This window comes from Ixodes scapularis, unplaced genomic scaffold (assembly GCF_016920785.2).
Source record: "Ixodes scapularis isolate PalLabHiFi unplaced genomic scaffold, ASM1692078v2 PGA_scaffold2__306_contigs__length_199485367, whole genome shotgun sequence".
Taxonomy (NCBI): domain Eukaryota; kingdom Metazoa; phylum Arthropoda; class Arachnida; order Ixodida; family Ixodidae; genus Ixodes; species Ixodes scapularis.
In genome coordinates, this window is record NW_024609857.1 from 16,108,762 (window position 1) to 16,124,132 (window position 15,371).

General features: G+C 42.0%; 1 protein-coding gene across 2 annotated transcripts in view; it reads left to right on the top strand.

Annotated features, from left to right (window-relative positions):
- Positions 1-296: 296 nt before the first annotated feature.
- LOC115326716 (syntaxin-binding protein 5) overlaps positions 297-15,371 on the top strand; it is a 51,239-nt gene continuing 36,164 nt past the window's right edge. The window contains exons 1-8 of one of the 2 annotated variants that reach the window (XM_029987637.4): positions 297-624; positions 2,257-2,354; positions 6,989-7,070; positions 7,159-7,259; positions 9,620-9,754; positions 10,293-10,356; positions 14,777-14,860; positions 14,938-15,061. In XM_029987637.4, coding sequence (XP_029843497.3) covers positions 487-624; positions 2,257-2,354; positions 6,989-7,070; positions 7,159-7,259; positions 9,620-9,754; positions 10,293-10,356; positions 14,777-14,860; positions 14,938-15,061 — 826 coding nt within the window. In that variant the 5' untranslated portion in view covers positions 297-486. The remainder of the gene's footprint in view (positions 625-2,256; positions 2,355-6,988; positions 7,071-7,158; positions 7,260-9,619; positions 9,755-10,292; positions 10,357-14,776; positions 14,861-14,937; positions 15,062-15,371) is intronic. The other variant, XM_029987638.4, reaches the window with a different exon arrangement.

Here is a 15,371-nt window from a genome sequence, read left to right on the forward strand (position 1 = left end):
TTGCCAAAAACGCGCGTGGGGAACGCGCAACACAGACACGCGTGGCGTTGGTGTGGTTTTGTATTTCGCTCAAATTTCCTGCTAGCTTTCGAAAGACGCTTACAAAACGCCGATCTTTTCCCGAAACGAATGTTAACATTGCCAACTGCCACCCAAACACGTGAAACCCACGCATCACAGACGCTACGAGCGAAAAAACTTGGCAGCTATTTTCGATCCTGACCGCATACCAAAACTATCTTCGCGGCCACGTGACCAACATCCGGGCAGCCGGAGCGCTCCGCTCATTGGTCGTCGGAGAGCGAGCTCCCCGGCTCCCCCTGCCAGGGACTGAAAAAAAGAATTTTCGGTAACAGTTCACATTTGGGGAGTTGGGCTGGTGTCCACGTAGTTTTTTTTTCTTTCTTCCGACATCACTCTACGGATGCACTGAGTGCAGCGTGCCCATGTTCCCGGTAGGATAACGAGGCTGCGTCTGCATCGGGGATGCCTAGATCAGATACGAAGAAGTCTGGATTTTTCAAGGGGGTTCTGGACGGACTACGGTCCTCGGTGACCCAACCAGTGAAGCCCGAAGCAGATGTCGAAGAAACCTTGCGGCCGGAACATTTTCAGGTGTCCAGAGTAAGCGAAAAGCACCCTTTTGACGACGACGCTTCTGGATAAGCTACGAGTGCGCGCGGATAATCCACCTCAAAGTGAAAACCGATACGAGAAGGAAAAAAAAAAAAGCAACAAAGCAAAACAGTAGTCGGGGGGTGTGATTCGTGTTATGACGGGAGTCGCCATTTCATTTTGAACCTTTTTTTTTTTTCCGATTTTAGTTTAATATTTATGTCAGATTATTGCGTCGATGGGTGTGTTTCTGCTTCATTTCTGGGGTTGCAATAACGTTTGGAGCCCGAGGGCTGCTGCTGCTGCGCGCAATGTGCAACGTCCTACGCTAACGTAGCTGTAGGTGGCCCTGAATGGCAACTTATCTCGAGTCTTGGAGGTGTTGCGGGGAAACATGGTGCCTTGCAGAGAAAGCACATTCCGCTGTTTACGTAGAAAGGGGCGCGTTCAAAGAACCCAGCCTTTTTGCTGGCTGGACTAGTAATCGTTGTCCGAGGCTTGCCACGGTCTGCGAGTAGCGATGTAGCGCCCTGCTTGCATCAGTCCGCGTCACGCTGAGCTCCACTGGCCGGTCTGCGACTGTTGGTATTCGAGGAGGAACTTGCGCGCATATCCAGAAGAATCACGCGCGCTACCCTTCTCTTCGTGTGAGATGTTTGCCAGTAGCTACAGAACTGTCCAGCCAGCTCCCTATGCTACAGGTCTGTGGATTGGATCGTGGGCATACAACAAACATATTGAGTAACCAGTTGACATGGTTGACCCCTGTAATCTCTCTTGAGCGTGTACTACATAATCGTCGCGCGAATTGTAATCCTGGAGTTGCCTTTGCCACAAATGTTCTGTTTGCCACTCTTGTTTTGCTCATTGGGGCAACCTCCTCCACTCTGGCAGATTCAAAGGTGGCACCAGAATGCTAGGAAAGAGCAGCATTCAATGATTGTGCTCGTGAACTTTTGTATAGGGCTACACATAAGACCTTTTCTGAGTGGTGTGGGTTTTGGCTCTTGTAAATATTTGAAAGCAGTGAGTAGCGAGCGATCGTTCTAATTGGTAATTTGAAACTGGCTTTTGTTTGTCGAATGGGCTTTGTCTGCCCACTCAACTTTGCGCAGTCTTTGCTTTCGTGCTTGCGCCAAAGCACTCGGGACAATGGAGGAATCTGAAGTGGCGGAGAGAATACAAAGCAGCAGTTCAAATGGGCACACGTTTTTTTAGTTCAGAAGGGGAAGCGTTGCAGCGTGCCTTGTGTGATGAGCTGCCTGCGCACCTGAAGTTTGCTGGCTTGGAGGAATAGATCCTTTTCAAAACTGCATGCCATCTAGCAGCTGCTCCGTCAATTATCTAAGCCCACCCTAGTTTGGGCACATACACTGAGCATATATTGGACACAAGGGCTGCATCAGCCTTCGGCGTGAGCTTGGCTGGGCTCGTACAAAAGACAAGTACCGTGTCGGAGTTCGGCAAGGATTCGGCTCCAATCGCACGGTTCGTGCCCAAAAAATGGCAATTGCCAATGTTGCTTTTTTTTTTTTTTAAAGGGCCTATTAACTGGTGTGTGTTTCAAAGCGATTTGTTGTTTCTTTTGGGACCCGCTAAATAACTTTGCACCTAAGCGGAGGTTTCTCTTGTGCCTTGCAGACCGTACGACATGGATTCCCTTACCAACCCACTGCGTTGGCATTCGATCCGGTGCAGCGGATACTAGCCATTGGAACAAAAAATGGTTCGCTGCGGTTGTATCCTTTTTAAGGCATCGACGTTGAAACGACTGTAGTTTCTTATCAAATTAAACAGCATTCAAATGTACACTGTTCCCAGGCAAACTGTATTTATGATTTGTGGCCTTTATGTTTTTATAGCAGTTATTGGTTGTCTACAAAAGTTGCAGTGGAACATGGCTTAGGTTTTTGCTTTATTCTTGCTTGCATTTAGTGGTGAGTGTAATGCTATAAGAAGTGCTTCCTTTTGGTCTTGCTCACCATGTGACCTGTGGATTTCACATTTTGTCGTAATTTTCTTCTTTCATCGTCGCATTTTATTACTGTGCTTCTGCATACTCGAACGAAACTGCAGCAATACAGAGAAACTTGGAAAGGAGACCCTTTTGTCACTGTCGTATGCTTTCGCTGCTTGGTTCTTATAGGCAGCAGAAATTTATGTGCTTATTTACTGAGTTCAATTAAATAACTGTGGTTCAGTGGTGCTGCAACAACATAAAGGGCAAACAGGGAGGGGAAAACATCTTAATGTTGTGTAATTCCCTTCATCCACAAGATGAAAAACTATGGTATATCACAAAACATATTCCTATGCGAAACTTGCAGCAAGTCTCTTTCACAGGAGTAGAGCTATAAAATAAAGATTGTCACAGACGTCTCCTTAGCAAAGGAGAAATGTTGCTCAGAAACTGTTTGTTTTTAATTTTTAATAAGAAAAGATTGGAACCCCATACATTTAAAACATTGTGTAAATTGGATGTTATCACGCATGTCCTCACACGTTGCTATCATAAATGTGGTTATTGTAACTTGTTGATGGACGTGAAACCCCATTCTCCCACCTGCCAAAGGCTAATTTTTTGTGGATCACTTACCACTCGCAATAAATGAGTCGTGCTAACAGGTCAAAGTATTAATCTTGTGCAAAAAATATTCAAACTCTGCTTTGTTCAGCATCAGTTGAAATTCACACGAACGCCTATTTGTAATGTCACACATGATTGTGTGCAGGAGCCACAAGTTGGAATGCACGCCTACTTGAGCATCGCTATTCTCCCCCTTCGCCGACATTTCTTGTTGAAGCATAGTCGAGTTGTATTTCACCTTCACTTCCTTAAGACTTCTTGACGTAACTACTACAATCACGCTTTCACTTACTAATACAAAAGGGTGCTTCCTGTAGACTGAATCCTTTAGATCTGGTGCAACCGGAGCACGGCAATCTGATCGCAACCGGCCGCAGTGCCTCAATCTTCTTTCTCAGTGGAAGTGTTGGCATAAAGCTTCTTCACTTTTTTTTTTCTTTTTTTTTTGGGCTTTGGACGGTAGTCACGTTTAGTTTGCACCCTAAAGCGACTTGTGCTTTGTTCAAAAAAAGTTTACCGACCTACTGAGGCCATTCATTGTTTTCTTCAAATATAAAACCAAGGACTACATTCAAAGTGCATCAAACAAAGCCAATACAGTCACTTATTCATGCTTTCATGTCCTTCTAGAGAATGGTACTTAGTTGTTTTTACAATAACTTTCCTACCCTATGAGGGTGCCTGGGGATTTTCCATATCTTCCACCTCGTGAAATTTAGTACCTTCAAAATAAACAAAAGGTAAAGCTTATGCCAAATGCCGTAATCGAGATAGCGAAAGAAAAACCGTTGTTCACAGTAATTATTTTTGTGCTGCGACCTTGTCACTCTTATGCACTGGCCAGACGGTTCCCACTGCTCAAAACGCACTCTGCTTTCGAATCGAACACTGATTCTATGCTGCTATGCGTGAAATCTAAGGTGTTTTCCGTTCTGTTTGTTAGAACTGACCACCTTTTGTCCACCAAGTTTCCTAACCAGTTTACCCTCTTTAGGTCGCTGGAGTCGCCAATATAGCTACATACCGCTTCTACCTTTGGTGTTGTGCTGAGAATGCAAAGATTTCTTTCTTTAGCAATCTTTTTTTGGCAAGGAGCTTGCATATTTTTATTATCTGGCTGTCGTGTGCTCTATTCCAGCAGACTTTGGGGTGGTTTAGGGACGATGTGGGATTGAGAGAGATAAAAACCATTAATGTAGTCTTTATCTTTCCTTGCATGAATTGGCAAACATATCGAAGGATGTGCACTCCAACTTATATGAAGAAAGTATGTGCATTTAAAAGAAAGTTGACAGACACATTTTAGTTGAGAGTTCTTTATCATTAAAAAGAATCTCTTCGGAGAGAGTCAAATTTGCTCTTCCTTTCATATGTTTGTATTCTTTGTTTGCAGTCTGGTTTAGTTCTTGTAGATGCTTCATATATTGAAGGGTTAGACTGCATAGCTTACACTGATTGTGCCGTTGTTCTTGAGTTTTGTTGGACTTCGTGACATCATTGGTTTTGCATTGCATGTATCTTGTCTTCCTGTCTGCGGTTTGTTCTTTGTTTTATAGCACATTCACTGCTTTTTGTTTTTGTTTGTGTGGGCAAAATAAATGCTTTGAACTTGTTTCTGTTTAACCATTTTCATCGTACCTTCAAAGACTGACCTTTCTTAGCTTCTTGCATGCACTACTTGCATTGCCATACGAGGTGTGATCAAAAAGTTCCGAGACCGATTTTGTAGCGTAAAAGGAGAGAGCAGCTCGGTGATGCACGCACAGGAGTTGAAGGCAGGGACCTTCCTGCGTCCTTATGCCAAAGGGCGTCGCTCTGTGAACATTTGGAACTGGGCTACACAAGTTTGACCACATGGGCGAGCATAATGGTGATCTCTCCATAGACTGCAAACCAAAGCGAGAGCGAACATAAATTTGACGCCAAACTCTGCAAATCAGAAACGGAGACCTCTGAAATGATTTAGAAGGCTTAAGTCAAAAAGCAGTGAGGTGTGCGAGGTGTTTTAAGTGGCACTGGCGCCTCAAGAACGGCAGAACGTTACTGAAGTCAAGGAGAGGTCGGATAAGGTCACCCTACCGCTCTTCATCTTCCAGCATGTTCTGCCGTTCCTGAAGAGCAAGTGCCACTTAAAACACTTTGCAAAATTCGCTGCTTTTTGACACAAACCTGCTGAATCATTTCAAAAGTCTCTGTTTTATATTTGCTGAGTTTGACGAGATCTTTGCTCTCGCTCCTGTTTGCAGTCTGTGGTGAAATCGCCATTGTGCCCATGCACGTGGTCACAAAAACTCGTGTAGTGCAACTTTAAATGTTCACAGAGCGGACGTCCTTTACTATAAAGACACAAAGGTCCCTTCCTTTGACTGATGTGCGCACATCACTGTGCTGCTCTCGTTTTACACTACAAAATCAGCTTCGAAACTCTTTGATCACACCTCGCATAATATCAGCAACTTGCAAGTTTTGTGAAATATCAATGAATTTTGGGTATTGAGAATTGGTTTGGAATAAGCTTCAGTTTTGTGGACTCTACTTTCAAACACTTAATCTGACACCTTGTGGTTGGTTTAAGCTGAAATAAATACTCTTGCAGATATGCAAGTGTTTCATCACAAGTAATAGCATTTATTAGCCTCAATTAAATCTATAGCAAAATGGTTCACTTTTCTAGAGGTAAAAATGCAGCAAAGTCGTCTTTGCAAGCCTGCTGAACACTAATCAGAACTTTTTGATGCGTCTAGACAAGATTGTATTACTAGTGCAGAGTTCATCAGTATTGGTGTACCTTAATCAACCTCGAGGTCAGGTTTAGTACATTTGTGCACACAGTTTACTGTTTTTCATTTCAACATTTTGTATCTGCAAAATAAGTAAGTTGATTTTAGCCTGGTTTGCAAAATATACTAGTTATAAAAAAAACTGTTCCTTAGAGCTATTTTATGGGAGTCGTGCACTTCTCTTTGTGTATGTGTGCCTGTCACACCTATTGAAACCATAGCATCTTTTTGAAGACCCTGGTTCATCTACTTGTTTTCTTGGTGGTCCTGTTTGTGTGTGGCATGTTGCTGGCACATCATTTCTAGCATTGATGAGACCAAACAGCGATCTGAGCACAGTAGAGCCCCTGAAGACAATTCTTTTATATTGTTATGTTAATTACGGACGTCTTCTCATGCTTTCACTTCTGCCTCATCTTAGTTCTCTGAATCCTTTCTAATTTTGATTTTTGGTTCAAACAATTATGATGTAGAACAAGTACCGATTATCAAGGTGATAAGTGTGCAGAAGAAATCCTTAATTCCATCTCACTTTTCGGAGCGAGGACATTCTCAACCTGTTGCTTGGATGTGCTGTTTTATCTAAAAAAACCTTGGCTTCTTAAAGCTTGAATATTATCCGCTGCTTGAATTTTTATATTATTCAATAACTGAGATGTTAACTCCCTGTCTTCTCTTAAGTTGGGGGAGCGTAGAGTTTATATGTTAAAAATTTACTTGTCGGTGGCAGCGAAAACTATAAAAATGCTTTATTGATCAGGCAACATATACACAACACAATTAGCTCCTTTTTGGCAATCTGGTAGCAACAAAAAGTGAGCAAGAGTTGGAGATGAAGCTCATTAGCACGAAGCTTTTGAGAATTCTCAAGCTGGAGAATGAAATGGATCTCCACACAGGTCTGTAGCCTCCAGAAATGATAAACATGTCTTCTATTGGGTAGTCTAGTGTTCAAACACCCTTCAAAGCTTGAAGCAATCACCTTAACTGTGAATAATCCCAAAAGGTTTGGCAGACCTGGTGTGGATTGCACAATTCAGCATGTGCTGGAGTATGCTGTGATACAGATCTTATTTTTGGTGAATGAGGTGAGCATTCCTATTTCTTTTTATTTCATTATGCCTGCCAGAATGGTACTGTAACATTAGCATTAATCTCGTTTCCACACTTTTATAGGGTGCTTTGATTAGCGTGTGTGCTGATGATACTCTTCATCTCTGGAACCTGAGACAGAAAAAACCTGAAATAGTGCACACACTTAAGTTTCAGAAAGAGAGGTGAGTAGGCTTTGCTGAGACTTCATTATTTTTTTTACGTAACTGCCCAGGAGAAAATCAGTCCACTTGCAGATGGATTATGGAACTTATCTGAGTTGGATCCAACTGGAAATGAGACAATCCAGCTGAGTTGGATCCAGCTGGGATAAGTTCCATAATCCATCTGCAAGTGGTCTGATTTTCCCCTGGGCTGGGTGGTATGTAATGGGTAAAGCTAGGATGGGAGATAACCACTTGTTCAGTAGAGCAAGAGAATTACTTCAGCATATTCTCTAAGTCATGTTGTGGGTAGCCTTCTGTGGTCAGTAAAAGTTTTGATACGGGCCACTAAGTTCTCTGGGTCTTTTTCCTTGAAACAAGCATGTGGGTCCGGACATTTCATCGAAGCCGTTTCATTGAACGCCGCCTACTTGAGCAGTAGGAATTCTACATCTAGGAAATATTTTTCTTTTTAGCGCCGGGAGGATAGCCAATAAGAAACGGGAACACTGACGACACTTTTTAAAGCTGTGATCATCAGGTGCAGTGATGAACGCACGTCCGTTCAAGGCCGTATATATCTTCGTCCTTGAAGAGACCTATTCTGCTTTAAGACTAAGCCATTTTTGAAGCATTGATCTGTCTCAGTGTCCCATGATACGGGAAGAAATACAGATGTGTTTCCACTCTTTGTTAAATTATTGTAATTGGCAGAACCATGGACCTGCCGGATATTCGACATACAGTATATATACTGCACGTCGAAGGTCCAACAGGTCCACGGTTCTGTCGGTTACAATAAATTAACGAAGAGGGGAGACACATCTCTTTTAAGAACATATATGTTCTTAAAGGGAAGCTGAAGCACTTCTTGAAAAAAACGAGTTAGAGGTGAATTCTGGCGTATTTTTATCCCGTGAATCTGAATATCACATTCGTTTTCCCTGAAAACGCAACTAAAAGCGAGAAAACGCGAAAAACGTCCGACCAGTCGTGACGTCATACTAGGATCTTTGGGCCACCAAGCGCGTGTCGCTCGTGTGGGCAGTGCGTGCAATGGCAAGCTTGTCAGGTATATTTTTCCGCAATGACGGCAGTCGTGATGTCTCTTTCTGACCTTTTTGAAAATAGCAGAAGTCTGTGCTCATAGCTTTGACAGGCGCTGAAGATGCACGAGAGCCGAGATTCCAAAAACTCCTAGTGTGACTTCACGCCCCGGGAAGGAGGGGCTTCCGCGGTACTATAAAAAATAATTTCTGAAGCCTCCGTGCACCAAATTGAAAAATAACCTCGATATTCCTGATCCTGGAGGTAGAATGAAGGCCATTGAAGTGTTTTTTCTCAATTACAGAACCGCTTCAGTTTCCCTTTAAAAAGAAAGCTATTCTCCTAGAGTAAAATGAAAACACAGCTAAATCAACAAATACAAAATAAAAAAGGCACTGCGGAGAATAGTCGTTTCCCTTTTAAAATAGTGCCTTTCACGCGTGAATAAATAGACGGATGAAGTGGGAAAAACTGTGTGGCCGAGAGCAGCCGCCTATCTTGCCAGAAATGAATAAGTCGCGTATCCTTTCAAGTTTTGATATGATAGCTGCCTTCTATGATTCAGCAGCCAACGTTTAGGTGGACAAAAAATTGGCGGGTTGGTAATTCCATCTCTGGTGAATTTAGAGCGGCGTCAAAACTATTTCAGAAGTGATAAAAATTATGTAAAAAGCATTATATTACTCCAAAATTCAGTAAAGGGAAATTTGGTGAAACGGCATCAAGTGATTCTATGAAACGGCGTTCGATGAGTCGGCGTTCTATGAAACGGCGTTCAATGAGGTGGTGTTCAATGAACTGTCCGGCACCCGTTTACATGCCGTCTTTGTGCATATTTGTTTATGTACTGACACCCAGAAGTGCTGTTAAGTTGCTACATACAATCTACAGCTTATTGTGTGTTTTCTTTGAAGCTGGTAGTGCTTCATAATTTCGCAGGTGCTCGCTTTTAAGACTGTAGTGTCCAAAATGTACTAACACGTTTGAGGTGGTGCCTATGTTTTATGGTTTCTTACATAACATGCTATGCTGCTGTAAATCTGGAAGTAACTATAGTTTGTGACAGGACAAGCATGGGGCATCTCTTTCTAGTGCTCAGCTTCCAGCATGCACTGATTGCTTTCATTCATGCTGTAGTTTCACCGGCATGCTGGAAGCTCATGATATGTTGAAGTGTTGTCGAAGCTAACAAGCTTGTGCTGGAGAAGGGACTACTGAAAGGCCTATCTGCCGTTCTTGTCCCGCCTCTTGGTAGTAGTTGTGTGCATGTGCCTTTCAAACAGATGCAGTAGAGAGGAAGTGGGCCTTTAACAGTCTTCTTCGTTCCGTTTCAGGATCACCCACTGTCACTTGCCATTCCAGAGCAAATGGTTGTACATTGGTACAGAGCGTGGGAATTTGCATGTAGTGAACATAGAATCATTTACCCTTTCTGGCTATGTTATCAACTGGAACAAGGCTATCGAACTGTGAGCACAAACATTGTTTGCGTCATAAGGGCCTGTTTCTTATTGGCTGCATGCAGCCCTCTTTGTCACCTGTTTGACAGACAAGTTCTGAATAGGTGTTTCGAGACTGCGTTTTCAGAAATTGATGAAATACCAATAGAAGAAAGAAAAAATTGCAATTTTACATCTGGCTTTTGGGTGTATGCTAAAAATAACACACAAATGGGAAGAAGTAGGACTTTCCAGATTGGACTGGTATTGTTTTCCTCGATATGTTTCATGGTTGGCAACAATTTTAACAGCGTGCTTTACATGTATGAGACTAGTGATTGCAAAACAATCCTTAGGGTTTTGGCCTCTTCCAGTTTAGCTTTGATAGATATATTTTGCAAAGTTTTCTTGGGGCCTGTTTTGAATTAGACCACTGAAAGTACCCGGACCTACTTTAGGTGGACATTAATTTACTTGCCTGAACATTTTTCGCACACCTGAACCAAGTTAATCACGCAAGACTTGACATCCTTTCGCTTCTGAAATCCACTTCTTTTTTTTTCTCTAGTTCTCGCAAAACTCATCCTGGTGCGGTGGTCCATATTAGCGACAACCCCGTGGATGCCAACAAGGTAAGCTTGTGGAACCTGTTCAAGAAAATATTCTTTCGTAACTTTATTTATAACGTACACAAAACCGTAGCTCACATCCTTTTCGTTTTTTCGAAGTGATTCATAATGTCGTTGAACTTTGGCTCTCAAAATGCGTAAATAACTGACCTTATAATTGGCAGATTAAAGTGTAGGAGGCATGAGTACTATAATCCAAGACCATGAGTCAGGTTGTACAAGAATCTTGGGTCTTAGCTTATGGTGACTACAGCAAGTGTGTTTCAACTTGCCTGTAGCATTTTTGTTACTTCAAGGAATTTTACTTTACTCTAAGATTAGCTCCAAGTTTGTTTTGATGTCTGCTTCTATAATTTCTGACTAGCTGAATGACATTCAAGGCTGCAAGAGACAATGCTATGGGTGTCAGCATTGGCATGCAGCTAGGTGATGACAAGGTATCGGAACCATTGTTGACCATCTCTGACCATTTATGGCCAACAAGTCCAGAACAAAACGACTCATAAGTTTTTAGGCCTTATGTTTGATGAACTTTTAGGCCTTACTTGATGAACGCCCCCCTCATATCTCAACAAGATTGCCCCCTGGGAACATGTCCCCATTGACTGTGACCTCTCACTGGCAAAACTTAATGAAAAGGAAACACCATGTGAGGTGCTCAAGCTAGAATTTTCTGAACTGCAAACCAAATACTGTTGCTTCAACAGCTTCTACACTGATGACACAAAAACAGACTTGCATGTCGGCTGTTCACTGGTGGGACTCTCTTTTGACAAGTTTAGAAGGATAAATAACTCGGCAACAATTCTGACTGCCGAACTGTATGCTCTGCTTCTTGCACCAGAACATTATTGAAAATAGGGTGTCCTTCGGTGTAGTCTGCTGCGACTCTCTCAGTGCATTAAGATCACTCATCTCCTCAAAAGTCTAAAAAAAACAACCTTATTATAGCACTTCAGAACTAAAATAATTCTTGCATTAAAAAAATTAATTGAGGATAGTTTTTTGTTGGATTCCTAGTCACATTGGCATCCGAGGAAACGAAGAAGCTGACCATTTGGCGCACACCTGCGTTCAGAGATGAATTGATTTCTCAAGTATTCCTCATACAGACTGTTGCTCATCGGTAAAGAAATTCATGAGACGATGCTGGCAAGATGGATGGAATGCAGCTATTTATAACAAGCTACATGGTGCAAAACTACTACTAGGTGAATGGAAGAGCGCACGACACAGAGAACGTTTCTTCGAGGTTGTCCTGTGTTGACTGCGAAACGGTCACACGCACCTGACCCATGGCTACCTCCTGCGCGGGGATGAAGCCCCCTTGTGTGAACATTGTGACAAAGTTATAAACATTTTACATGTTCTCATTGAGTGTCTCGCGTATGACAGAGAGTGTCTGATTGATTTTTCTCCACTTTATAAAGAACACGTGCCACTTGACCCAGCACTGATTTTAAGGGATGAGCCCTTTGTGACATATAAAAGTGTTTTTAAATTTTTGGACTCCATCGGCATTTTACGCCGACTATATCTGTTTTAATCAGCATCTCATGGCCATCGTTCGACGTTTTGTATTTCATTCACATGTTTTATTCAATCATTGGCTGCTAAAGCCCCCTTTTTTTATCTAATCCTAAGTAATAAATAGACTAGTTCTTGGCACTCTATAGCCTTAGTCACTTTTACACCACAAAAACCTAAAACAACCAACCATTTTTGTTAGATAGCATGTGTACCGAGTAAAGCACTTTGTACCGAGTATAGGAACTTTTTATTTGTCTATACTTCATTTCGCTCGAAGTCCGACCACCTCCGCAACTACGATTTGATAGAGCCAATCGAGCAGCGCCAAAATTGCATCGTCAAGGCACTCATTGTCTTTGGGGGCTTCTAATTACTTTCTAAACCAATCACGCGCAGAGAAAAGTGCAGGGTCGCGGCACGCTTACTGCACACAATTGGTTCAGTGTGCGAACTCACGAAGGTGACAAGCACTGTGACGATGCACTTTTGGCGCTGTTTGACTGACTCTGGTTGGTCTGTAGCGTCTGCTGCAGTCAAACTCAAAGGGCAGTGCAACGATATTCACTTGGAATGTTTTTCACTTTACATGAGCTTACTGGCACTTGTGGGACCGAAGCGTATTCGCACGCAATGCCACCGACCGAAAGCCCCTTTGTTGCTGTGCAATTTCAAGAATAAAAGCGAGCGTTTTCTTCCAAACTTTTTGCAAAACTTGACGACATAGTTTGGAGGTTGTAGTGTTCCGCAGTGACAATATTTGAATGCAGCTCATAGATTGGGCTTGAGCATTGCGTGAGCACTCGATTTGGGTATGGGATAATCAATAGCTCGACAAGCATTCGGGTAGTGGCCCGTGTCCAACCGCTGCAATGACGACAATAGCCGAACCATAACGATGTCTGGAACTGGGCGTGTGTCCTGTGCTTTGGCGACCCCGGCGCATGGCTATGATAAACATTGGTGACATATAATCGGCTCCAGATCATGTGGCCGCTTGTTATGGTTGTGAATTGAGGGGGAGAACTCTTTTCGTCTTTCTTCAATTTTTTTTTAGACCGCTTTTGCACAAGGAAAGTATCTAATGCGTGTTTCATAAGCTATGAACATCAGGGATTCATTCTAAGCGGTATTTATGCGAAGTACAAAAATTGTTGCACCTCCCCTTTAAGATGAACCAGAGTATAGGAGGTAACTAACTACTGGAGCAGCCATAAAAATGTTCTAGTTGCATATTTTGCCATACTAAGTACAGTAGTCCGGGAATACTATGGCCACGTTTTTTAGGTGTACATACATGCTACACTCGGAATTTATGACGACTTGTCTTGACATCTTTTGTAAGGTTACCGTGCGAGACGCAGACCACTAATGCTGTTCCGTGAAACTCAAAACTCATACCGTAAAATACCGGGCAAGCGCCCATTCAAAATTTTGAGATAATCATGAAAAAATGGGAGAATGGTGCTTGTCCTGTCATCAATTCTACATATAAATGTACTGTGCATATTTTCTCAGATCTTACGAATTTGGTTATGGGCGCTTAATGTGGCATGGGCGGATGCACGGTATTCTATGGTACTTACCTCACTTTCATTGCTGTATACTCCTGCAAATATCAGTGTTACTGCTTTGAAAACTCGTGATTTCAGCTTGGAGGGATGCTAACCTTTTATTTCGAACAGCTTCTATTAGTTTTGTTTAAGCCGATAAACCTCTCTTACATAAAATCATTTCCAAATCTTTAAAGCAAATATTGTGTCGTTCTGTCGAAAATGCAAGTTCATTGAAAACGAAGAAAAATGGGTACTTTAAAACCAAAAAATAAAAGGCCATCCCAGCTAAAAATTTCTATTAAATCCAATAAGAATTCCAACTGGTTTTAACTGGAACCAATTAATTTTAGTGGGTTCCAACTGGAAGCACACTGGCCAGTGGGTCTCACCAATTGGAATTATTTTTTCAGTTGGAACCTGAATGGGTTCCAAATGGTTCCCATTGGTTGGCATTGGTTCCCATTGGCAGTGACCAATTGGTACCAATAAGAAAATTCCAATTGGAACTTAATGGGAATTTTCAACTGGGATGCCTTTATTTTCTCGTGTGTGCTTATGCAATAACTGCACTCTAAAATGTATGTGTGTTCTTTGGAAGGAAAGATTAATTTCTCTCCGATTTTAAACCTAACATATGCAAGGGCACCTGTTTGTTCTGTTGGACATAGTGGTTCTTGAAAGTGCACTAATGTGCTGCAGGAAAACAGCAAGGTGCAGTGTGGGGGATCATGCACAATTTTGTAATTTGTTTTTATTTTGGGACAATATTGGCTTTCTTCAGAGCAGTTGTAGGGGTGGTTGGTGCTCAGATTAAGTCAGCAATAAACAAAGGCGCAAAGCTGGTGTAACAGGTATCGTTATCCAAACAAGAACACAAGCACAAATGTGAAAATACTACTGGATGATTACACCTGTACTTTCAAAAAATAGGAGGGCAAAAAATGAAACATATGCAACCCCTATCTTGAATTGTGGCTTAAAATATTGTTTGATGTTTGAGAAATGGGCAGCACTTTCATGTAGTTTTGCATTCCCTACATATCTCCCATACTATGCTTCTCTGCACTGTGTCACCATAGCAGGAAACCATGGCTTAACAGCTACTACATTGATTTTTGGATCCCAAGCTTTTAACAAACGTCTTCACGAAGCTACACTACTTTTCCTTTTAGTCCGCTGTTCTGTGATATGATGATATGCATATTTTGGAGTTGTTTGTTCTTTCCATAATTCTAGAAGCTTACATGGGCCATTTTGTTGGTCACCTTAAATACATTGCAGTTGGAAATAACTCTAGAGTATGTATACTATATGTATCTAAATAATGTCTTTGTTTCTAGCTACTGGTTGGATTTGAGACTGGAGCCCTTGTTCTCTGGGACCTACGAAATCGTGCTGCTGATGTGAGGTTTCAGCATACGGAGGTATGTTCAAATTTTAATAAGCTTGAATGTAAAACAACTGTAAATTTGTTTTTGTTTTGTTTGTTGTTTTTGTCTAGGCTTTACATTCTGTCACGTGGCATCATGAGGGCAAGCAGTTCATGTGCAGCCACGCCGATGGTAGCCTAACAACATGGAACATTCGCATGCCTGCCAAGCCTGTGACCATTATCTTTCCACATGGTAAGATGGCTTTTTCATGTTCTTTGTTTATTTTATAATCCACAATGTCTTAGAGACATACTCCTAGATATTATGTTTGATCAGAAAAAATAAAAAGGCCCACAAATAAGTGTTGAATTGAAACAAACTACGTAGCTAGGATACGTAAGGGGAAATGGTTCACTAAAATTGGTGAACTATTGGCCTATGCCTTTTTATCTGTGGAGGCAGTGTTTTTCGATTCACTCAAGCTCCTCTGTGGTTGGTCTCAATTTTCACAAATATCGGCCATTACCCCTATGTGGTATTCGAGTAGTCGGCTCATTACTGA